At 37.8% G+C, this 16,898-nt stretch overlaps 1 protein-coding gene across 1 annotated transcript in view; it reads left to right on the top strand.

Annotated features, from left to right (window-relative positions):
• Positions 1–16,898, top strand: part of LOC124798038 (mitotic checkpoint serine/threonine-protein kinase BUB1-like) — a 232,625-nt gene that overhangs the window by 196,350 nt on the left and 19,377 nt on the right. Inside the window, exon 17 of the mRNA XM_047261258.1 lies at positions 7,317–7,461. Coding sequence (XP_047117214.1) covers positions 7,317–7,461 — 145 coding nt within the window. The remainder of the gene's footprint in view (positions 1–7,316; positions 7,462–16,898) is intronic.

The raw sequence follows: 16,898 nt of genomic DNA, 5'->3' as shown, positions 1-16,898 counted from the left end.
CAAGTGAGAGTATTGTCAAAGTCTTTCTGCTTTTGATGCTTTTCTGTAGAGAACAGCGTCATCAGTGAACAGTCTGCTTGTGTTGCCATCCTTACTTGATAACAACATGTGTGTATAATGAGGATGTGAAAAACTGTATAGTACAATGTATTATTTTCTGTTATTCAGTAATTCTGTGAGCCAATCACATTTTTCTGAAGATACTCCATGTGACTGTATCTTGTTATCAGTTGACAAGGTAGTTCAGTGTTGAATGCCTTTGGGAAATCGGGGAAGAGAGAATCTGCCTGTTCATCTGCACCTAACATTTGAAAAATGCATTTGAAAAGAGAGAGCCATGTTTCCACAAGTGATTATTCCTGAACACATGGTAGTGTTTTTGAGAGAAACTTCCTGTCCCGTTTGCCACAAAAGGTGGGTCATTTTGAACTTATGGTCTTGAGTCGCCCACACTTCCTTTTTAGTGTTTCCCAACCTTATCCCTCTTTCTTCCCTGAGGTAGGGACTGACAGTTCTCAGAGCTAAAATAGTTTTGTGTGTTTAGTCCTTAACATGTGTCAATTAGCAGTACTGAAAATATCACCTTATGAATATAGTACTGGTCGGTAATTCTTCTCATTATTTTATAGTTTTCTCAAGTAAATTTTCCTAATGATGCATAATGCGAAGTCATATTTTCAATGGCTGACAACAAAAGAATTTTGTTAGATTCACTGAATTTGGAATGTGGAAGATAGTATTACCACCTTGTGATATTTTCTTTCTCCTTTGTTGTTGTTGTTGTTGTTGTTGTGTTACCCTGCTTAGAGTTTTTCTTCATGTGTATATATTTTTATTTTCTTTTAACAGAAATTTTTATTAATATCAGAACAAAATATTATAATGGTTGGCTTCTTCAACAGCACCTACAGTATGTAACTTCTTCACATGAACTGCTGCTATTTTCTGCATATTCCATAGCAAATTTAAATCTAAATTTAGACACTTTGGTTGCTTCTTCATTACTGGTATGTCCTTGGAGTTTCTACGCAAAACTGGCGCCTTCCACTGCCTCATTCACTCCAAAAGCTATCAGTTGCATTGTACAATGAACCTAAACCATAATGCTGTGTGGCATAGATGAAACACTGCCAGAAATTAAGTTGTATATAGTGCCAGAAACAGTTCTAGAAGAAAGTAGTGTTGAAAACCTGAAACTTTATATTAACAGCCTTTTAGTGTGAGAACACAAAGAAACTGTTAGACAGCATGCTGACTCACCACATGGCCAAATATAGTTTTATACACTTTGAGGTGCCCACAGAGTACACTGATTAGCCTGCTAATCAATGTGCAGTATTGCAAGTACAAGTAGAGCTTTGCAAGCACTCCCTCAGTTCTGCAATCTTTAACATTATTTTAAATCAGTCATTGAATAAAAAATGATTCTCTTGCATCTTATATTCTCATTCATCAGATTTTCATTAATGGTCATAGTTATTGTGATATTTCAAAATTAAATAAGCCATAACACTACATTTGAGTAGATTGCAATGAAAAATAGGAATCGCTATGAGGTTACATTCGGTCCGTGTTACATCATCACACTTAATTCTTCTATGAACTTTGAATGACATCTTTGTATCCAGTCTCAAGAAAATGGTTTGTACGTTTTATGCTCACATCCTCCCATACAGTGATAATGAACTGTTCATTGCATGCATTGTATCTCCAATTATTCAAGACACCGAAATGACTTTTTGTAATATGCTAGCATGCAAAGAGGAGAGTATTTGCCATTTGAATAACATGGGGAGCTTCATTATCTACCACAGTACACAACTACCTACAGATTTTTTTTTTTTTTTTTTTTTTTTTTTTTTTTTTCAATTAAAATAATGTAATTTTTTAAAGACCCTCAATAGCTGTGAGTTGAGAAATGGTGTGCATAAGTGAAGACATTACATATTTATTTTTATACTGACAGTGAGGTTTTTCATAAGTTATTGACCCGTCCTTTCTTCAGTTGGCTGTTTAATGATCCGCTAGTCCAAGATTCTGCTGCGGGTGCAAATGCATTAGGTGAAGTTGTATAAACCTTACTGTATCTCAGTAAAAGAAGCAAAATTCAGTATATATCCAAGAGAAATGTAGGCCTTGTAGACCAGTGGTTCCTGATTCCAAACTGGTGATTTGTCTAGCTTAAATTTCCGTAATTCAAAGGTTATTTATTAATTTAAATACAATTTCAAGGCACCACCAATATATATTTCTAAATTCTTTTATAAGATTGATTTACCCTATTTCAATTTTTAAGGAAATATTCAAAGTTTAATCTTGAAAATTATTTGAGGAAGAGATCAGAGCAGTCAGTGAGTGCCCAATACTATTTCCACAGTGTACACGTCAACCACCCGCCATTATGAAGTGGGCAAAGTGTGTGTTTCATTCATTCCGGCTACCCTGCCAGCTGATGTCTTTGTCTGCACTCCCTAACTTATCCACATCTTCTGCACCAGAAATTATAGAAATAATGATGACATAAAGTGATATTGCCTTAAAGGAGAGTATGAGGACGTGCAAAAACTGATTTCTGCTAAATTTGAAGTAACAAACAAGTTTCATTGAGAATGTTGACTACAGATTACGGAAATAAGTAGTTTGTGGTGCAGAATGAATGCTAAACCTACCATTCCTGTTTGTTTTGTAGTGCGTAATATATTCATTTTCTATATGCACAAATAGATTTGTAATGTTCAAAGTGTGCATTGTGGAACTTCCAAAAGTGGACTGTGTTTTCCTAAGTACACCACAACATAAGGATTCCATTAGAGAAAAAGGAAAGAAAGTATAGACAACTTATCGTACTAAGTGCAAGAAAAAGATGGAGGTCAAATTCTAAAAAGCAGTGTGACTGCTGGCTGAACAGTGGGGTGGATTATGAATGTGGAGGCTAAAGAGCGGTCCACAGCATGCACTCTCTCTGAATGATGCTGTGATGCTGCAGAAAAGGTCTATTTTATTAATCTATTTGCAATTAAGTTACATTTATTTGTGTTACTGCAAAAGGCTAAATAATGCTCAGTAGAAAACAAATAAATATATCACTGTAGTTATAGACTTTAAACATAAGCAGTAATGGAATTTGATTTCTAGCTAGACCCCCCATGAACCATGGACCTTGCCATTGGTCCCAGGCTTGCGTGCCTCAGTGATACAGATGGCCGTACCGTAGGTGCAACCAGAATGGAGGGGTATCTGTTGAGAGGCCAGACAAATGTGTGGTTCCTGAAGAGGGGCAGCAGGCTTTTCAGTAGTTGCAGGGGCAACAGTCTGGATGATGGCTGATCTGGCCTTGTAACACTAACCAAAACGGCCTTGCTGTGCTGGTACTGCGAACGGCTGAAAGCAAGGGGAAACTACAGCCGTAATTTTTCCCGAGGGCATGCAGCTTTACTGTATGGTTAAATGATGATGGCGTCCTCTTGGGTAAAATATTCCGGAGGTAAAATACTCCCCCATTCGGAACACGGGGAGGGGGGGGGGGACTACTCATCCTCATTCTGCTTTTGTTGATGTTCATCTTATATCCTTCTTTCAAGACACTGTCCATTCCGTTCAACTGCTCTTCCAAGTCCTTTGCTGTCTCTGACAGAACTACAATGTCATCGGCGAACCTCAAAGTTTTTATTTCTTCTCCATGGGTTTTAATACCTACTCTGAATTTTTCTTTTGTTTCCTTTACTGCTTGCTCAATATGCAGATTGAATAACATCGGGGACAGGCTACAACCCTGTCTCACTCCCTTCCCAACCACTGCTTCCCTTTCATGTCCCTCGACTCTTATAACTGCCATCTGGTTTCTGTACAAATTGTAAATAGCTTTTCGCTCCCTGTGTTTTACCCCTGCCACCTTTAGAATTTGAAAGAGAGTATTCCAGTCAACATTGTCAAAAGCTTTCTCTAAGTCTACAAATGCCAGAAATGTAGGTTTGCGTTTCCTTAATCTATTTTCTAAGATAAGTCGTATGATCAGTATTGCCTCACGTGTTCCAACATTTCTGCGGAACCCAAACTGATCTTCGCCGAGGTTGGCTTCTACCAGTTTTTCCATTCGTCTCTAAAGAATTTGTGTTAGTATTTTGCAGCTGTGACTTATTAAGCTGATAGTTCGGTAATTTTCACATCTGTCAACACCTGCTTTCTTTGGGATCGGAATTATTATATTCTTCTTGAAGTCTGAGGGTATTTCGCCTGTCTCATACATCTTGCTCACCAGATGGTAGAGTTTTGTCAGGACTGGCTCTCCCAAGGCCGTCAGTAGTTCTAATGGAATGCTGTCTACTCCTGGGGCCTTGTTTCGACTCAGGTCTTTCCGTGCTCTGTCAAACTCTTCACGCAGTATCGTATCTCCCATTTCATCTTCATCTACACCCTCTTCTATTTCCATAATATTGTCCTCAAGTACATCGCCCTTGTATAGACACTCTATACACTCCTTCGACCTTTCTGCTTTCCCTACTTTGCTTAGAACTGGGTTTCCATCTGAGCTCTTGATATTCATACAAGTGGTTCTCTTTTCTCCAAAGGTCTCTTTAATTTTCCTGTAGGCAGTATCTATCTTACCCCTAGTAAGATTAGCCTCTACATCCTTACATTTGTCTTCTAGCCATCCCTGCTTAGCCATTTTACACTTCCTGTCGATCTCATTTTTGAGATGTTTGTATTCCGTTTTGCCTGCTTCATTTACTGCATTTTTATATTTTCTCCTTTCATCAATTAAATTCAATATTTCTTCTGTTACCCAAGGATTTCTGCTAGCCCTCTTCTTTTTACCTACTTGATCCTCTGCTGCCTTCACTACTTCATCCCTCAGAGCTACCCATTCTTCTTCTACTGTATTTCTTTCCCCCATTCCTGTCAATTGTTCCCTTATGCTCTCCCTCAAACTCTCTACAACCTCTGGTTCTTTCAGTTTATCCATTTCCCATCTCCTTAAATTCCCACCTTTTTGCAGTTCCTTCAGTTTTAATCTACAGTTCATAGCCAATAGACTGTGATCAGAGTCCACATCTGCCCCTGGAAATGTCTTACAATCTAAAACCTGGTTCCTAAATCTCTGTCTTGCCATTATGTAATCTATCTGAAATCTGTCAGTATCTGATAACTTCTAGTATCTCCAGGATTCTTCCATGTATACAACCTTCTCTTATGATTCTTGAACCAACTGTTAACTATGATTAAGTTATGCTCTGTGCAAAATTCTACCAGACGGCTTCCTCTTTCATTTCTCTCCCCCAAGCCATATTCACCCACTATGTTTCCTTCTCTCCCTTTTCCTACTCTCGAATTACAGTCACCAATGACTATTAAATTTTTGTCTCCCTTCACTACCTGAATAATTTCTTTTATCTCATCATACAATTCATAAATTTCTTCATCATCTGCAGAGCTAGTTTACATATAAACTTGTACTACTGTAGTAGGCATGGGCTTCGTGTCTATCTTGGCCACAATAATGCGTCCACTGTGCTGTTTGTAGTAGCTTACCTGCACTCCTATTGTTTTATTCATTATTAAACCTACTCCTGGATTACCCCTATTTGATTTAGTATTTATAACCCTGTATTCACCTGACCAAAAGTCTTGTTCCTCCTGCCACCCAACTTCACTAATTCCCACTATATCTAACTTCAACCTATCCATTTCAGTTTTTAAATTTTCTAACGTACCTGCCCGATTAAGGGAACTGACGTTCCATGCTCCGATCCGTAGAACACCAGTTTTCTTTCTCCTGATAACGATATAATAATTCCAATCCCAAAGAAAGCAGGTGTTGACAGATGTGAAAATTACCGAACTATCAGTTTAATAAGTCACAGCTGCAAAATACTAACACGAATTCTTTACAGACAAACGGAAAAACTGGTCGAAGCCGACCTCGGGGAAGATCAGTTTGAATTCCGCAGAAGTGTTGGAACACGTGAGGCAATACAGACCCTACGATTTATCTTAGAAAATAGATTAAGGAAAGGCAAACCTACGTTTCTAGCATTTGTAGACTTAGAGAAAGCTTTCGACAATGTTGACTGGAATACTCTCTTTCAAATTCTAAAGGTGGGAGGGGTAAAACACAGGGAGCGAAAAGCTATTTACAATTTGTACAGAAACCAGATGGCAGTTATAAGAGTCGAGGGGCATGAAAGGGAAGCAGTGGTTGGGAAGGGAGTGAGACAGGGTTGTAGCCTCTCCCCGATGTTATTCAATCTGTATATTGAGCAAGCAGTGAAGGAAACAAAAGAAAAATTCGGAGTAGGTATTAAAATCCATGGAGAAGAAATAAAAACTTTGAGGTTCGCTGATGACATTGTAGTTCTGTCAGAGACAGCAAAGGACTTGGAAGAGCAGTTGAACGGAATGGACAGTGTCTTGAAAGGATGATATAAGATGAACATCAACAAAAGCAAAACGAGGATTATGGAATGTAATCGAATTAAGTCGGGTGATGCTGAGGGAGTTAGACTAGGAAATGAGACACTTACAGTAGTAAAGGAGTTTTGCTATTTGGGGAGCAAAATAACTGATGATGGTTGAAGGAGAGAGGATATAAAATGTAGACTGGCAATGGGAAGGAAAGCGTTTCTGAAGAAAACGAAATTTATTAACATCGGGTATAGATTTAAGTGTCAGGAAGTCGTTTCTGAAAGTATTGGTGTGGAGTGTAGCCATGTATGGAAGTGAAACATGGACGATAAATAGTTTGGACAAGAAGAGAATAGAAGCTTTCAAAATGTGGTGCTACAGAAGAATGCTGAAGATTAGATGGGTAGATCACATAACTAATGAGGAGGTATTGAATAGAATTGGGGAGAAGAGTAATTTGTGGCACAACTTGACAAGAAGAAGGGACCAGTTGGTAGGACATGCTCTGAGGCATCAAGGGATCACAAATTTACTATTGGAGGGCAGCGTGGAGGGTAAAAATCGTAGAGGGAGACCAAGAGATGAATACACTAAGCACATTCAGAAGGATGTAGGTTGCTGTAGGTACTGGGAAATGAAGAAGCTTGCACAGGATAGAGTAACATGGAGAGCTGCATCAAACCTGTCTCAGGACTGAAGACCACAACAACAACAGCTAGATCCAATATTACATAAAGAACCAGCTGGTATAGTGAAAATTATTTACATCTTTGGGGATGCACATATGTGGAGTTCTCATTTGTTGCATTGTGGACCATATTTTATTGTTTATCTCAACAAGCTTGGATAAGAAAATGTAGTCTCACAACTAATATTAACATGTTTCCTTAGTGTTCTTACCTCTTTTCTTTCAGATATCCACCAAGTATCCAGCTTATTGATTTTGGAAGAGCAATTGATATGACCTTATTTCCTCCTAAGACAACATTTACGTATGCTGTAACTACCAAAGATTTTCAGTGCACCGAGATGCAGGCAAAAAAGCCTTGGACATATCAAGTAAGTCGTTACTCAGACCTGGCAATATGTATTCATTGTGGGTCTTTAGATAATTGGAAGAAATAAAGAGAATATCTGATTTCAGCTAATAAATTGTGTTAACTAAATGCAAACTTTATCTTTTATTTTAAGAAATAAATTTTTGAAAACTGAATTCACTATCAGACTTTCCTCAGTTCATTCATCTGTTGTGTTCCAACCATTCCATAATAGAGAACTTTCAGGGACTATGTACATAAATGATAAAAATGTTAAAGGACAGTAATGTTAGAATAAAATTTCTTTTAAAAGAAATCATTTTCCTATGCTTCAAAATGTGTGTATGCTAAAACTGAATTTCCAAGTGGTGATGGAATTTGTTCTTCAAAAAGAGATTTGGTTTTTTACTCCATAAAATATTACATCCCACCTTGGATGTTACATATAAACTCATTGTAGACTTTTGTAATGTAGTAAATGACAGATGGTTGATGCTCAAGAAGCATATAACAGTTACAGCAGTAATAAGATAATGTCTATCTTCATGAAGATCCTGTAACAGTTTTCTTTGTTGTGTTGTAATACATTAATACTTTTTCCATAAATCATGAATTTATTTAGTTTATTGCATTATTTTTTTACTATCTCATATATAAAAATTCATGTATTGGGTAGAGGGAGTTGTCATTCAGAAATTCTTTTAATTTGTTTTTAAGTGTTGGTTGGCTATCTTTCAGACTTTTAATGCCATTTGGCAAATGACAAAAGATTTTTGCAGCAGCATAAGTCACCCCTTTCTGTGGAAATACCAGAGTTAACCAGAATAGTGAAGATCATCCTTTCTTCTAGTGTTCTTGGTATACACTTTGCTTTTATTTTTGAATTGAAATGGTTATTAATAACAAATTCTTAAGTGAATATATGTATTGTGAAGATACTGTGACTGTCCGGAGTTCCTTAAATAAATGTTTGCAAGGTGATCTTCGTGGACTCCAGCTATTATTCTGATTACATGCTTTTGTGCAATGAATACTTTTTCTCTTAATGATGAATTACCCCAACATATAATGCCGCATGAAAGTAGTGAATGAAAATAGGCATAATAGGCTAATTTACTGATATGATTATCACCAAAATTTGCAATAAACCTAATAGCAGAAGTAGCTGAACCTAACCATTTCAGCAGATGATCAATGTATTTCGTCCATTTCAATTTCTCATCAATGCACACGCCTAGAAATTTTGAGTATTCTGTCTTAGCAACAGACTTCGGTTCAAAGTCTATATTTATGGTGTTCACTGCACAGACTTGCATATATTGTGTTTTCTCAAAATGTAGTGAGTCCATTTGCAGACAACCATGTAATAATTTTCTGAAGGACATTATTTACAATTTCCTCAGCTAATTCTTGTTTGTTGGGTGTAATTACTATATTTGCATCATCAGCAAACAGATCTAACTTTGCATCTTCATGAATATAGAGTGATAAGTCATTAATATATATATATGAAGAACAATAAGGGGTCCAAGACTGGACCCATTCTTGATACCTCCCCAGTTAGTCTGCAAAATTCAGCAGAGTCCTCTATCTGTACTGTTAATTTCAATGTTCTACATTCTTCCAGTTAAATATGAATTAAACCATGTGTGCACTGTCCCACTCACACCACAATTATCTAGAAGAATTTCATGATTCATACAGTCAAAAGTCTTTGAGAGATCACAAAATATCCCAATGGATGATGTTCAGTTATTCAGATCATTTAATATTTGATCAGTGAAAGCATATAGAACATTTTCTGTTGAAAAGCCTTTCCGAAAACAAAGTTGACATTTTGTTAGTACTTCATTTTTACAGATGAGTGAGACTACTCTTGAATACATTACTTTTTCAAGAATTTTGGATCAGGCTGTCAGAAGTGAGATTTGGTGGTTTGTCAGCATCAGAAGTATTCCTCTTTTGCATGCAACGGTTTAACAAGAACATATTTCAGTCTATCTGGGAAAAAATGGCCTGATTCAGCGAGCTACTACATAAGTGGTTGAGAACCCTACTCATCTGTCAGGGACAAGCTTTTAGTACTCTGTTGCAAAAGCTTTTACTTTTGAGTGAATTTATTATTTTCCTAATTTCATTGGGAGAGGCGGGCTGAATTTCAGTTTTATCAAATTGCATACTATTGCCTCTTCCATATAAAATGGCTCTTAAGCGCTATGGGACTTAACATCTGAGGCCATCAGTCTCCTAAACTTAGAACTACTTAAACCTAACTAACCTAAGGACATCACACACATCCGTGCCCGAGGCAGGATTCGAACCTGCGACTGTAGAAGCAGTGCGGTTCCCGACTGAAGTGGATTCTATTTTCTGTACAAAACTTAAAAATGATTATTAAAAATATTTTCTACTTCTAACTTTTTGTTAACAAAGTTTTCATTGATTTTGACAGAAATACAGTCTTCCTGTCCTCTCAGTTTCCCTTTTAACAATATTCCAAATTGTTTTAATTTTACTATCAGAAGTGCTAATGTTTCCAGAATGAGATTTTCACTCTGCAGCGGAGTGTGTGCTGATATGAAACTTCCTGGCAGATTAAAACTGTGTGCCCGACCGAGACTCGAACTCGGGACCTTTGCCTTTCGCGGGCAAGTGCTCTACCACTGAGCTACTGAAGCACGACTCACGCCCGGTCTCACAGCTTTACTTCTGCCAGCACTTGCCCGCGAAAGGCAGAGGTCCCGAGTTCGAGTCTCGGTCGGGCACACTGTTTTAATCTGCCAGGAAGTTTCAGTGCTAATGTTGGTCATAATGCACATACTTCTGGAATTTTTGATAACTTTTCTTAATACGGTGCAGTAGTTTTTATAATGTTTGACTGTTACTGGATCATTACTCCTTCAGCATTGAGAAAACCTTCACCTCTAGTAGACTTGATTGGATCTGTGTCTGAGGGCTGAGACAATGCCACTACGCTTTTTTACCCTGGTTACAGCACCTACATAATACATAATTTGGCACATAAAAATTATTTAGAAGTAATATTAAACATAGTTAGGGAAACGTTAAAGGGATGGGGGAACACGTGCTGACACCATGCTACAAGTTTCTGTGGATTATCATAAGCTCTGGTTAATTTGATTGAATTGTATTAAAATCATCATTTCTCTGGTGCCAATTGAGTTTCAGATAAACCATGTTATGTGTTTACTGTATATATAAACTTCAATTAGACATATCGATGAAGAGTATAGCTGCGTAGATTTGCCAGTAGTTTAATTTTAAATGTTTCTTAAATCATATTTTATAAAAAGCTGTGTTACCTGTGAACTAGTGGTTGCACAGCAAAGTGCAATGCTGCAATCAGTTTGTGAAATCAAGACACAAAATTTGATATGTTCATATTCTTTGAGGCAGTGCCATGCCACGGTCAAGCGATGTTGGCAAGCTGGATCCACTCAGCGTTTGTGAGGCCAATTGAGGAGCTATTTGATTGAGAAGTTACAGATCCGGTCACGAAAACTGACAATGCCCGGGAGAGCGGACTGCTGTGCCCCTTCCATACCCATATCCAATGAAGCCTATTGGCTGAGGATGACATGGCGGTCGGTCGATACCGTTGGGCCTTCCAAGGTATTTTTGGACAGAGAAGAGAGAGAGATATTCTTTAGGACTTCATGACATTCAATTGTAGTATTTTTCATGTATTTACAAGTTATGTTCAGTAGCTGGAAAGCGTCACTTGGTCATAAGCGCACATGTCTCCTGTAACTCTTGGGTTTCGCCTGTCACCTAATCCTTTTGTGCTCGCCCTAAGCAGGGCGTGCTTAGCTGTCTTGCTGCTGCACAGCGTGGCTGTGTCCAGCCGAGTCCTAGCAAAGCCTGTAAAGTCACATTGTGCAGCCAAAATATTGAACACAACTAGAAGGAAAGGTGTAGAGGATTTCAGAAAAAGACAGACAGAAATGGGCCAAAAATTTGTGTGAGACCTAAGGTGAAAGACAGGTAGAAGAATCATATATGTTAAGGGTCAATTCTGCCCAATCAGACTATAAAATAAGCATGTTTGCTAATGAAGTAATCAATGTAAATCTTTTTGCACTTTATTTATTGATTCTTGGACAACATTTTCTGGTTTTCTTGAGAAATTCAGTCATTTTTAAGCCCCCCACCCAAGGAGTTAAAGTTGCAGAATGAATTTTGTCAATGATGAAATGCTGCAGTCTCCAAATATTTTCTAAAATCAAAAGACAAACAATCTTCTTAACCTATAGGATAGTGTATGCAGAGTAAGCACAGTTTGATGAAATTTGATAAAACAGTAAAGCAGCAGATGTTTGAAACAAAGAATTTAAGTTGAGTAAGTCACTTGTGCCGACTGACTGGGTACACAGTGCTACTGGTCACAGGAAGGGGCCTTGTGATGGTGTAGGAGGCCTGCTGAAGCACCACACTGCAAAACATAATCTTTCCAGACCAAATACAGCTACAATTCAAAATGCTGAGGATTTTATGAGAGTCGTGAAATCTTGAACATCCACAGCCTTTGTTCTTTTGTCCAAAGAGGAAATTGATGAATTCCGTGAGCAGAAAAAGAATACGGTCCAAACAAACTACTCCTGTGAAAGGAATTCAGAAGACACATTTTTGGACTCAAAGTGATGCATGAACTCATATTGCAAACACCTTAAGGAGCAAGAAAGAAGAAATTTCATTTGTTAGGCCAACACCTCTGAAACAGAAGGATAATATTCAGATACACAACCTGAGAAGGGGGATGTTTGTGGCATGTGTGTATGATTTCGACTGGTGGATTGCAGAGATTATAGACGCCAGTTATGAGTTAAATGAAATTGTAGTGAACTTTATACTACCACATGGAAATAGGTTTCCAGCTGAAGAACAGCAACAACACCATCAGGGCTTACTTCCTGTTCACAATGTTTTGTAGATTGTAATTGCTTCATTTCCTATTGGTTCAACAGGAAGGCATCACTCTACATTAAAAGAAGATACTTACGCAGTGGAACACATTTTTAATTCATTGAATGGCTAATTTCAACACAAAACAGAGTGCACAGAAGTTTTATAAATTGAAACCTTTAAGTCTTTGGACCTTTCACATACATTTTGGAATAATTTAAAATACTTGAAAAAAATGAGTCACTTATTCATCTTTCTAAACTAAAATTATGTTAAATAAGGCTAGGTTTTGATTTTTATGAGTCTGTTATGTGATAACATGGTAATAAAATAGGTTTTATGTATGGCAAAAATTTCAATTGTTTATAAAACCTGTTCAACCTAAAAGTGGAAGCTCTCCTTTTCAGGGAATGTAGAACTATATATGGTGCTAACCAACAGAAAAAAATCCAAATTTTATGGATTGGCATTTTTGGAAAAAAAAAAAATCCATAGAGTATAAAAAAAGTTTAGAATGGACAGATAGGTCCAGATGGAGGATTTGTTTGTAATCATAAAGCAATTATGTTTCAAATTTTAAAAAAATCTAGAACTGTTCCAGAGATACAGCATTTTAAAAATTTTTCCAAAAATTGCATCTTCAAAATGGTATTCGCAGTGTCATCTTTGGAGGACTGTATCTCAGAGTAGAAATTTTTTGGAGAAAACAAAAAAATACGTGTTCCTTACTTAGTCCTTCATTTTAACATATGCTAAATTCAATAACATCCGAGACTATGAAGAATAACCAGTACTCCAGCAGCGACTGAGTAGCGCCGCTGCCTGGCAATGACAGATGGTGATTGTGGTCCAGGGCAGCACACAAGTCACTGCTGAATTTCTGGTTATTTTTTATATTTTACTGTCCCTGTTGATACATACAGATAAAATGAATATCACATTAGAGTAATTTGGGACCACTCTATCTAATGTACACATAAAATTCTGCAAATTACATTGACATGGTGCATCACACGAAAGGTGTGATGAGGAGAAACTGTTTGGACTGACTCCATGTATATATTGCAAACACAAATTACAAAAATTTGCTGAAACACCAGAGAAAATGCGCATGATGACTCTCGGGTTAGACAAACAGTATAAACAGGCTCTATAAGGGAAATAAATGAAGATGAGATGGGAGATACAGTACTGTGAGAGGAAGTTGACAGAGTTCTGAAAGATCTAAGTGGAAACAGAGCCCCTGGAGTATACGACATTCTCTCAGAATTGTTGAGATCCTTGGAAGCACCAGCCATCACCAAACTATTCTCCCAGATACACAACACATACCTGACAGGCTAAATACCCTCAGACTTTCAGAACAACATAATAATTCCAGTTCCAAAAACAGCAGGTGCTGTAGAACTGTTGGTTTTGTAAGTCATGACTGCAAAATACTGATATGACTTAATTAACAGAAGAATTTATCTTTGAAGAAAGAGAGGCAAACCTATGTTTGTGGCATTTGTAGACTTAGAGAAAGCTTTTGATAATTTTGACTGGAATACACTCTGCAAAATTCAGAAAGTAGAAGAGATAAAATACAAGGAACAAAATGGTTATGTACAATTTTTACAGAAACAAGACAGCAATTGTAGTAGTCAAAGGACATGAACAGGTAATAGTTGTTGAGAAAGGTGTGAGAGAGAGAGAGAGAGAGAGAGAGAGAGAGAGAGAGAGAGAGTTGCAGCTTACTCGCAGTGCTATTCAATCTGGATTCTTAGCAAGCAGTAAAGGGAACCAAAGAAAAAAATGGAAAAGAAGTAAAAGTTTTGGAAGAAAATTAAAAATTTTTAAGGTTTGTCAACTACATTGTAATTGATTTGGAAAAGCAGTTGAATGGAATGGCTAGTGTCTTGAAAAGAGGGTAAAAGATGAACATCAACAAACTAAAACAAAATTAATGGATTGTTGTTGTTGTTGTGGTCTTCAGTCCTGAGACTGGTTTGATGCAGCTCTCCATGCTACTCTATCCTGTGCAAGCTTTTTCATCTCCCAGTACCTACTGCAACCTACATCCTTCTGAATCTGCTTAGTGTATTCATCTCTTGGTCTCCCTCTACGATTTTTACCCTCCACGCTGCCCTCCAATACTAAATTGGTGATCCGTTGATGCCTCAGAACATATCCTACCAACCGATCCCTTCTTCTGGTCAAGTTGTGCCACAAACTTCTCTTCTCCCCAATCCTATTCAATACTTCCTCATTAGTTATGTGATCTACCCATCTAATCTTCAGCATTCTTCTGTAGCACCACATTTCGAAAGCTTCTATTCTCTTCTTGTCCAAACTATTTATCGTCCATGTTTCACTTCCATACATGGCTACACTCCATACGAATACTTTCAGAAATGACTTCCTGACACTTAAATCAATACTGGATGTTAACAAATTTCTCTTCTTCAGAAACACTTTCCTTGCCATTGCCAGCCTACATTTTATATCCTCTCTACTTCGACCATCATCAGTTATTTTGCTCCCCAAATAGCAAAACTCCTTTACTACTTTAAGTGCCTCATTTCCTAATCTAATTCCCTCCGCATCACCCGACTTAATTAGACTACATTCCATTATCCTTGTTTTGCTTTTGTTGATGTTCATCTTATATCCTCCTTTCAAGACACTGTCCATTCCATTCAACTGCTCTTCCAAGTCCTTGGCTGTCTCTGACAGAATTACAATGTCATCGGCGAACCTCAAAGTTTTTATTTCTTCTCCATGAATTTTAATACCTACTCCGAATTTTTCTTTTGTTTCCTTTACTGCTTGCTCAATATACAGATTGAACAACATCGGGGAGAGGCTACAACCCTGTCTTACTCCCTTCCTAACCACTGCTTCCCTTTCATGTCCCTCGACTCTTATAACTGCCATCTGGTTTCTGTACAAATTGTAAATAGCCTTTCGCTCCCTGTATTTTACCCCTGCCACCTTTAGAATTTGAAAGAGAGTATTCCAGTCAACATTGTCAAAAGCTTTCTCTAAGTCTACAAATGCTACAAACATAGGTTTGCCTTTCCTTAATCTTTCTTCTAAGATAAGTCGTAAGGTCAGTATTGCCTCACGTGTTCCAGTGTTTCTACGGAATCCAAACTGATCTTCCCCGAGGTTGGCTTCTACTAGTTTTTCCATTCGTCTGTAAAGAATTCGTGTTAGTATTTTGCAGCTGTGACTTATTAAGCTGATAGTTCGGTAATTTTCACATCTGTCAACACCTGCTTTCTTTGGGATTGGAATTATTATATTCTTCTTGAAGTCTGAGGGTATTTCGCCTGTTTCATACATCTTGCTCACCAGATGGTAGAGTTTTGTCAGGACTGGCTCTCCCAAGGCCGTCAGTAGTTCCAATGGAATATTGTCTACTCCGGGGGCCTTGTTTCGACTCAGGTCTTTCAGTGCTCTGTCAAACTCTTCACGCAGTATCATATCTCCCATTTCATCTTCATCTACATCCTCTTCCATTTCCATAATATTGTCCTCAAGTACATCGCCCTTGTATAGACCCTCTATATACTCCTTCTACCTTTCTGCTTTCCCTTCTTTGCTTAGAACTGGGTTTCCATCTGAGCTCTTGATATTCATATAAGTCGTTCTCTTATCTCCAAAGGTCTCTTTAATTTTCCTGTAGGCGGTATCTATCTTACCCCTAGTGAGATAGGCCTCTACATCCTTACATTTGTCCTCTAGCCATCCCTGCTTAGCCATTTTGCACTTCCTGTCAATCTCATTTTTGAGACGTTTGTATTCCTTTTTGTTCAGTATTTCTTCTGTTACCCAAGGATTTCTACTAGCCCTCGTCTTTTTACCTACTTGATCCTCTGCTGCCTTCACTACTTCATCCCTCAAAGCTACCCATTCTTCTTCTACTGTATTTATTTCCCCCATTCTTGTCAATTGCTCCTCTATGCTCTCCCTGAATCTCTGTACAACCTCCGGTTCTTTTAGTTTATCCAGGTCCCATCTCCTTAAATTCCCACCTTTTTGCAGTTTCTTCAGTTTTAATCTACAGGTCATAACCAATAGATTGTGGTCAGAGTCCACATCTGCCTCTGGAAATGTCTTACAATTTAATGGATTGTATTCCAATTAAATAAGGCTAGAGACATCAGAATTAGTAAATAGGTTTTGCTTTTTGTCAGCAAAATAATTGATGAAAAAAGTAGGGAGGATACTGAAGGTATTTGTCTGAAGTCAAGCCTTGTATGAAAGTGAAATGTGGAATATAAGCAGTTCAGACAAGATAAGGTTTGTATCAGCAGAAGGCATGACAATGTAGCTACAGTCAGTGCAGATACTTCACACACCGACAGTGACTCGGTAACAACTGGGCAGTAGAACCTTGTCATTGGAAAGAATTTGTCATGTGAATTGAACTGTGGGAAGCAGACATCCGAACGCACATTAAGCTCACAGTAAAATATTCATCACACACATGGCACAGGGGATAATGTCTGAGCATGCGACAACTCGTGACACAAAGTGCAAGACTAGATA

Source organism: Schistocerca piceifrons, chromosome 5 (genome assembly GCF_021461385.2).
Source record: "Schistocerca piceifrons isolate TAMUIC-IGC-003096 chromosome 5, iqSchPice1.1, whole genome shotgun sequence".
NCBI classification, from domain to species: Eukaryota; Metazoa; Arthropoda; class Insecta; order Orthoptera; family Acrididae; genus Schistocerca; species Schistocerca piceifrons.
This window is presented reverse-complemented; position numbering and strand designations above follow the sequence as displayed.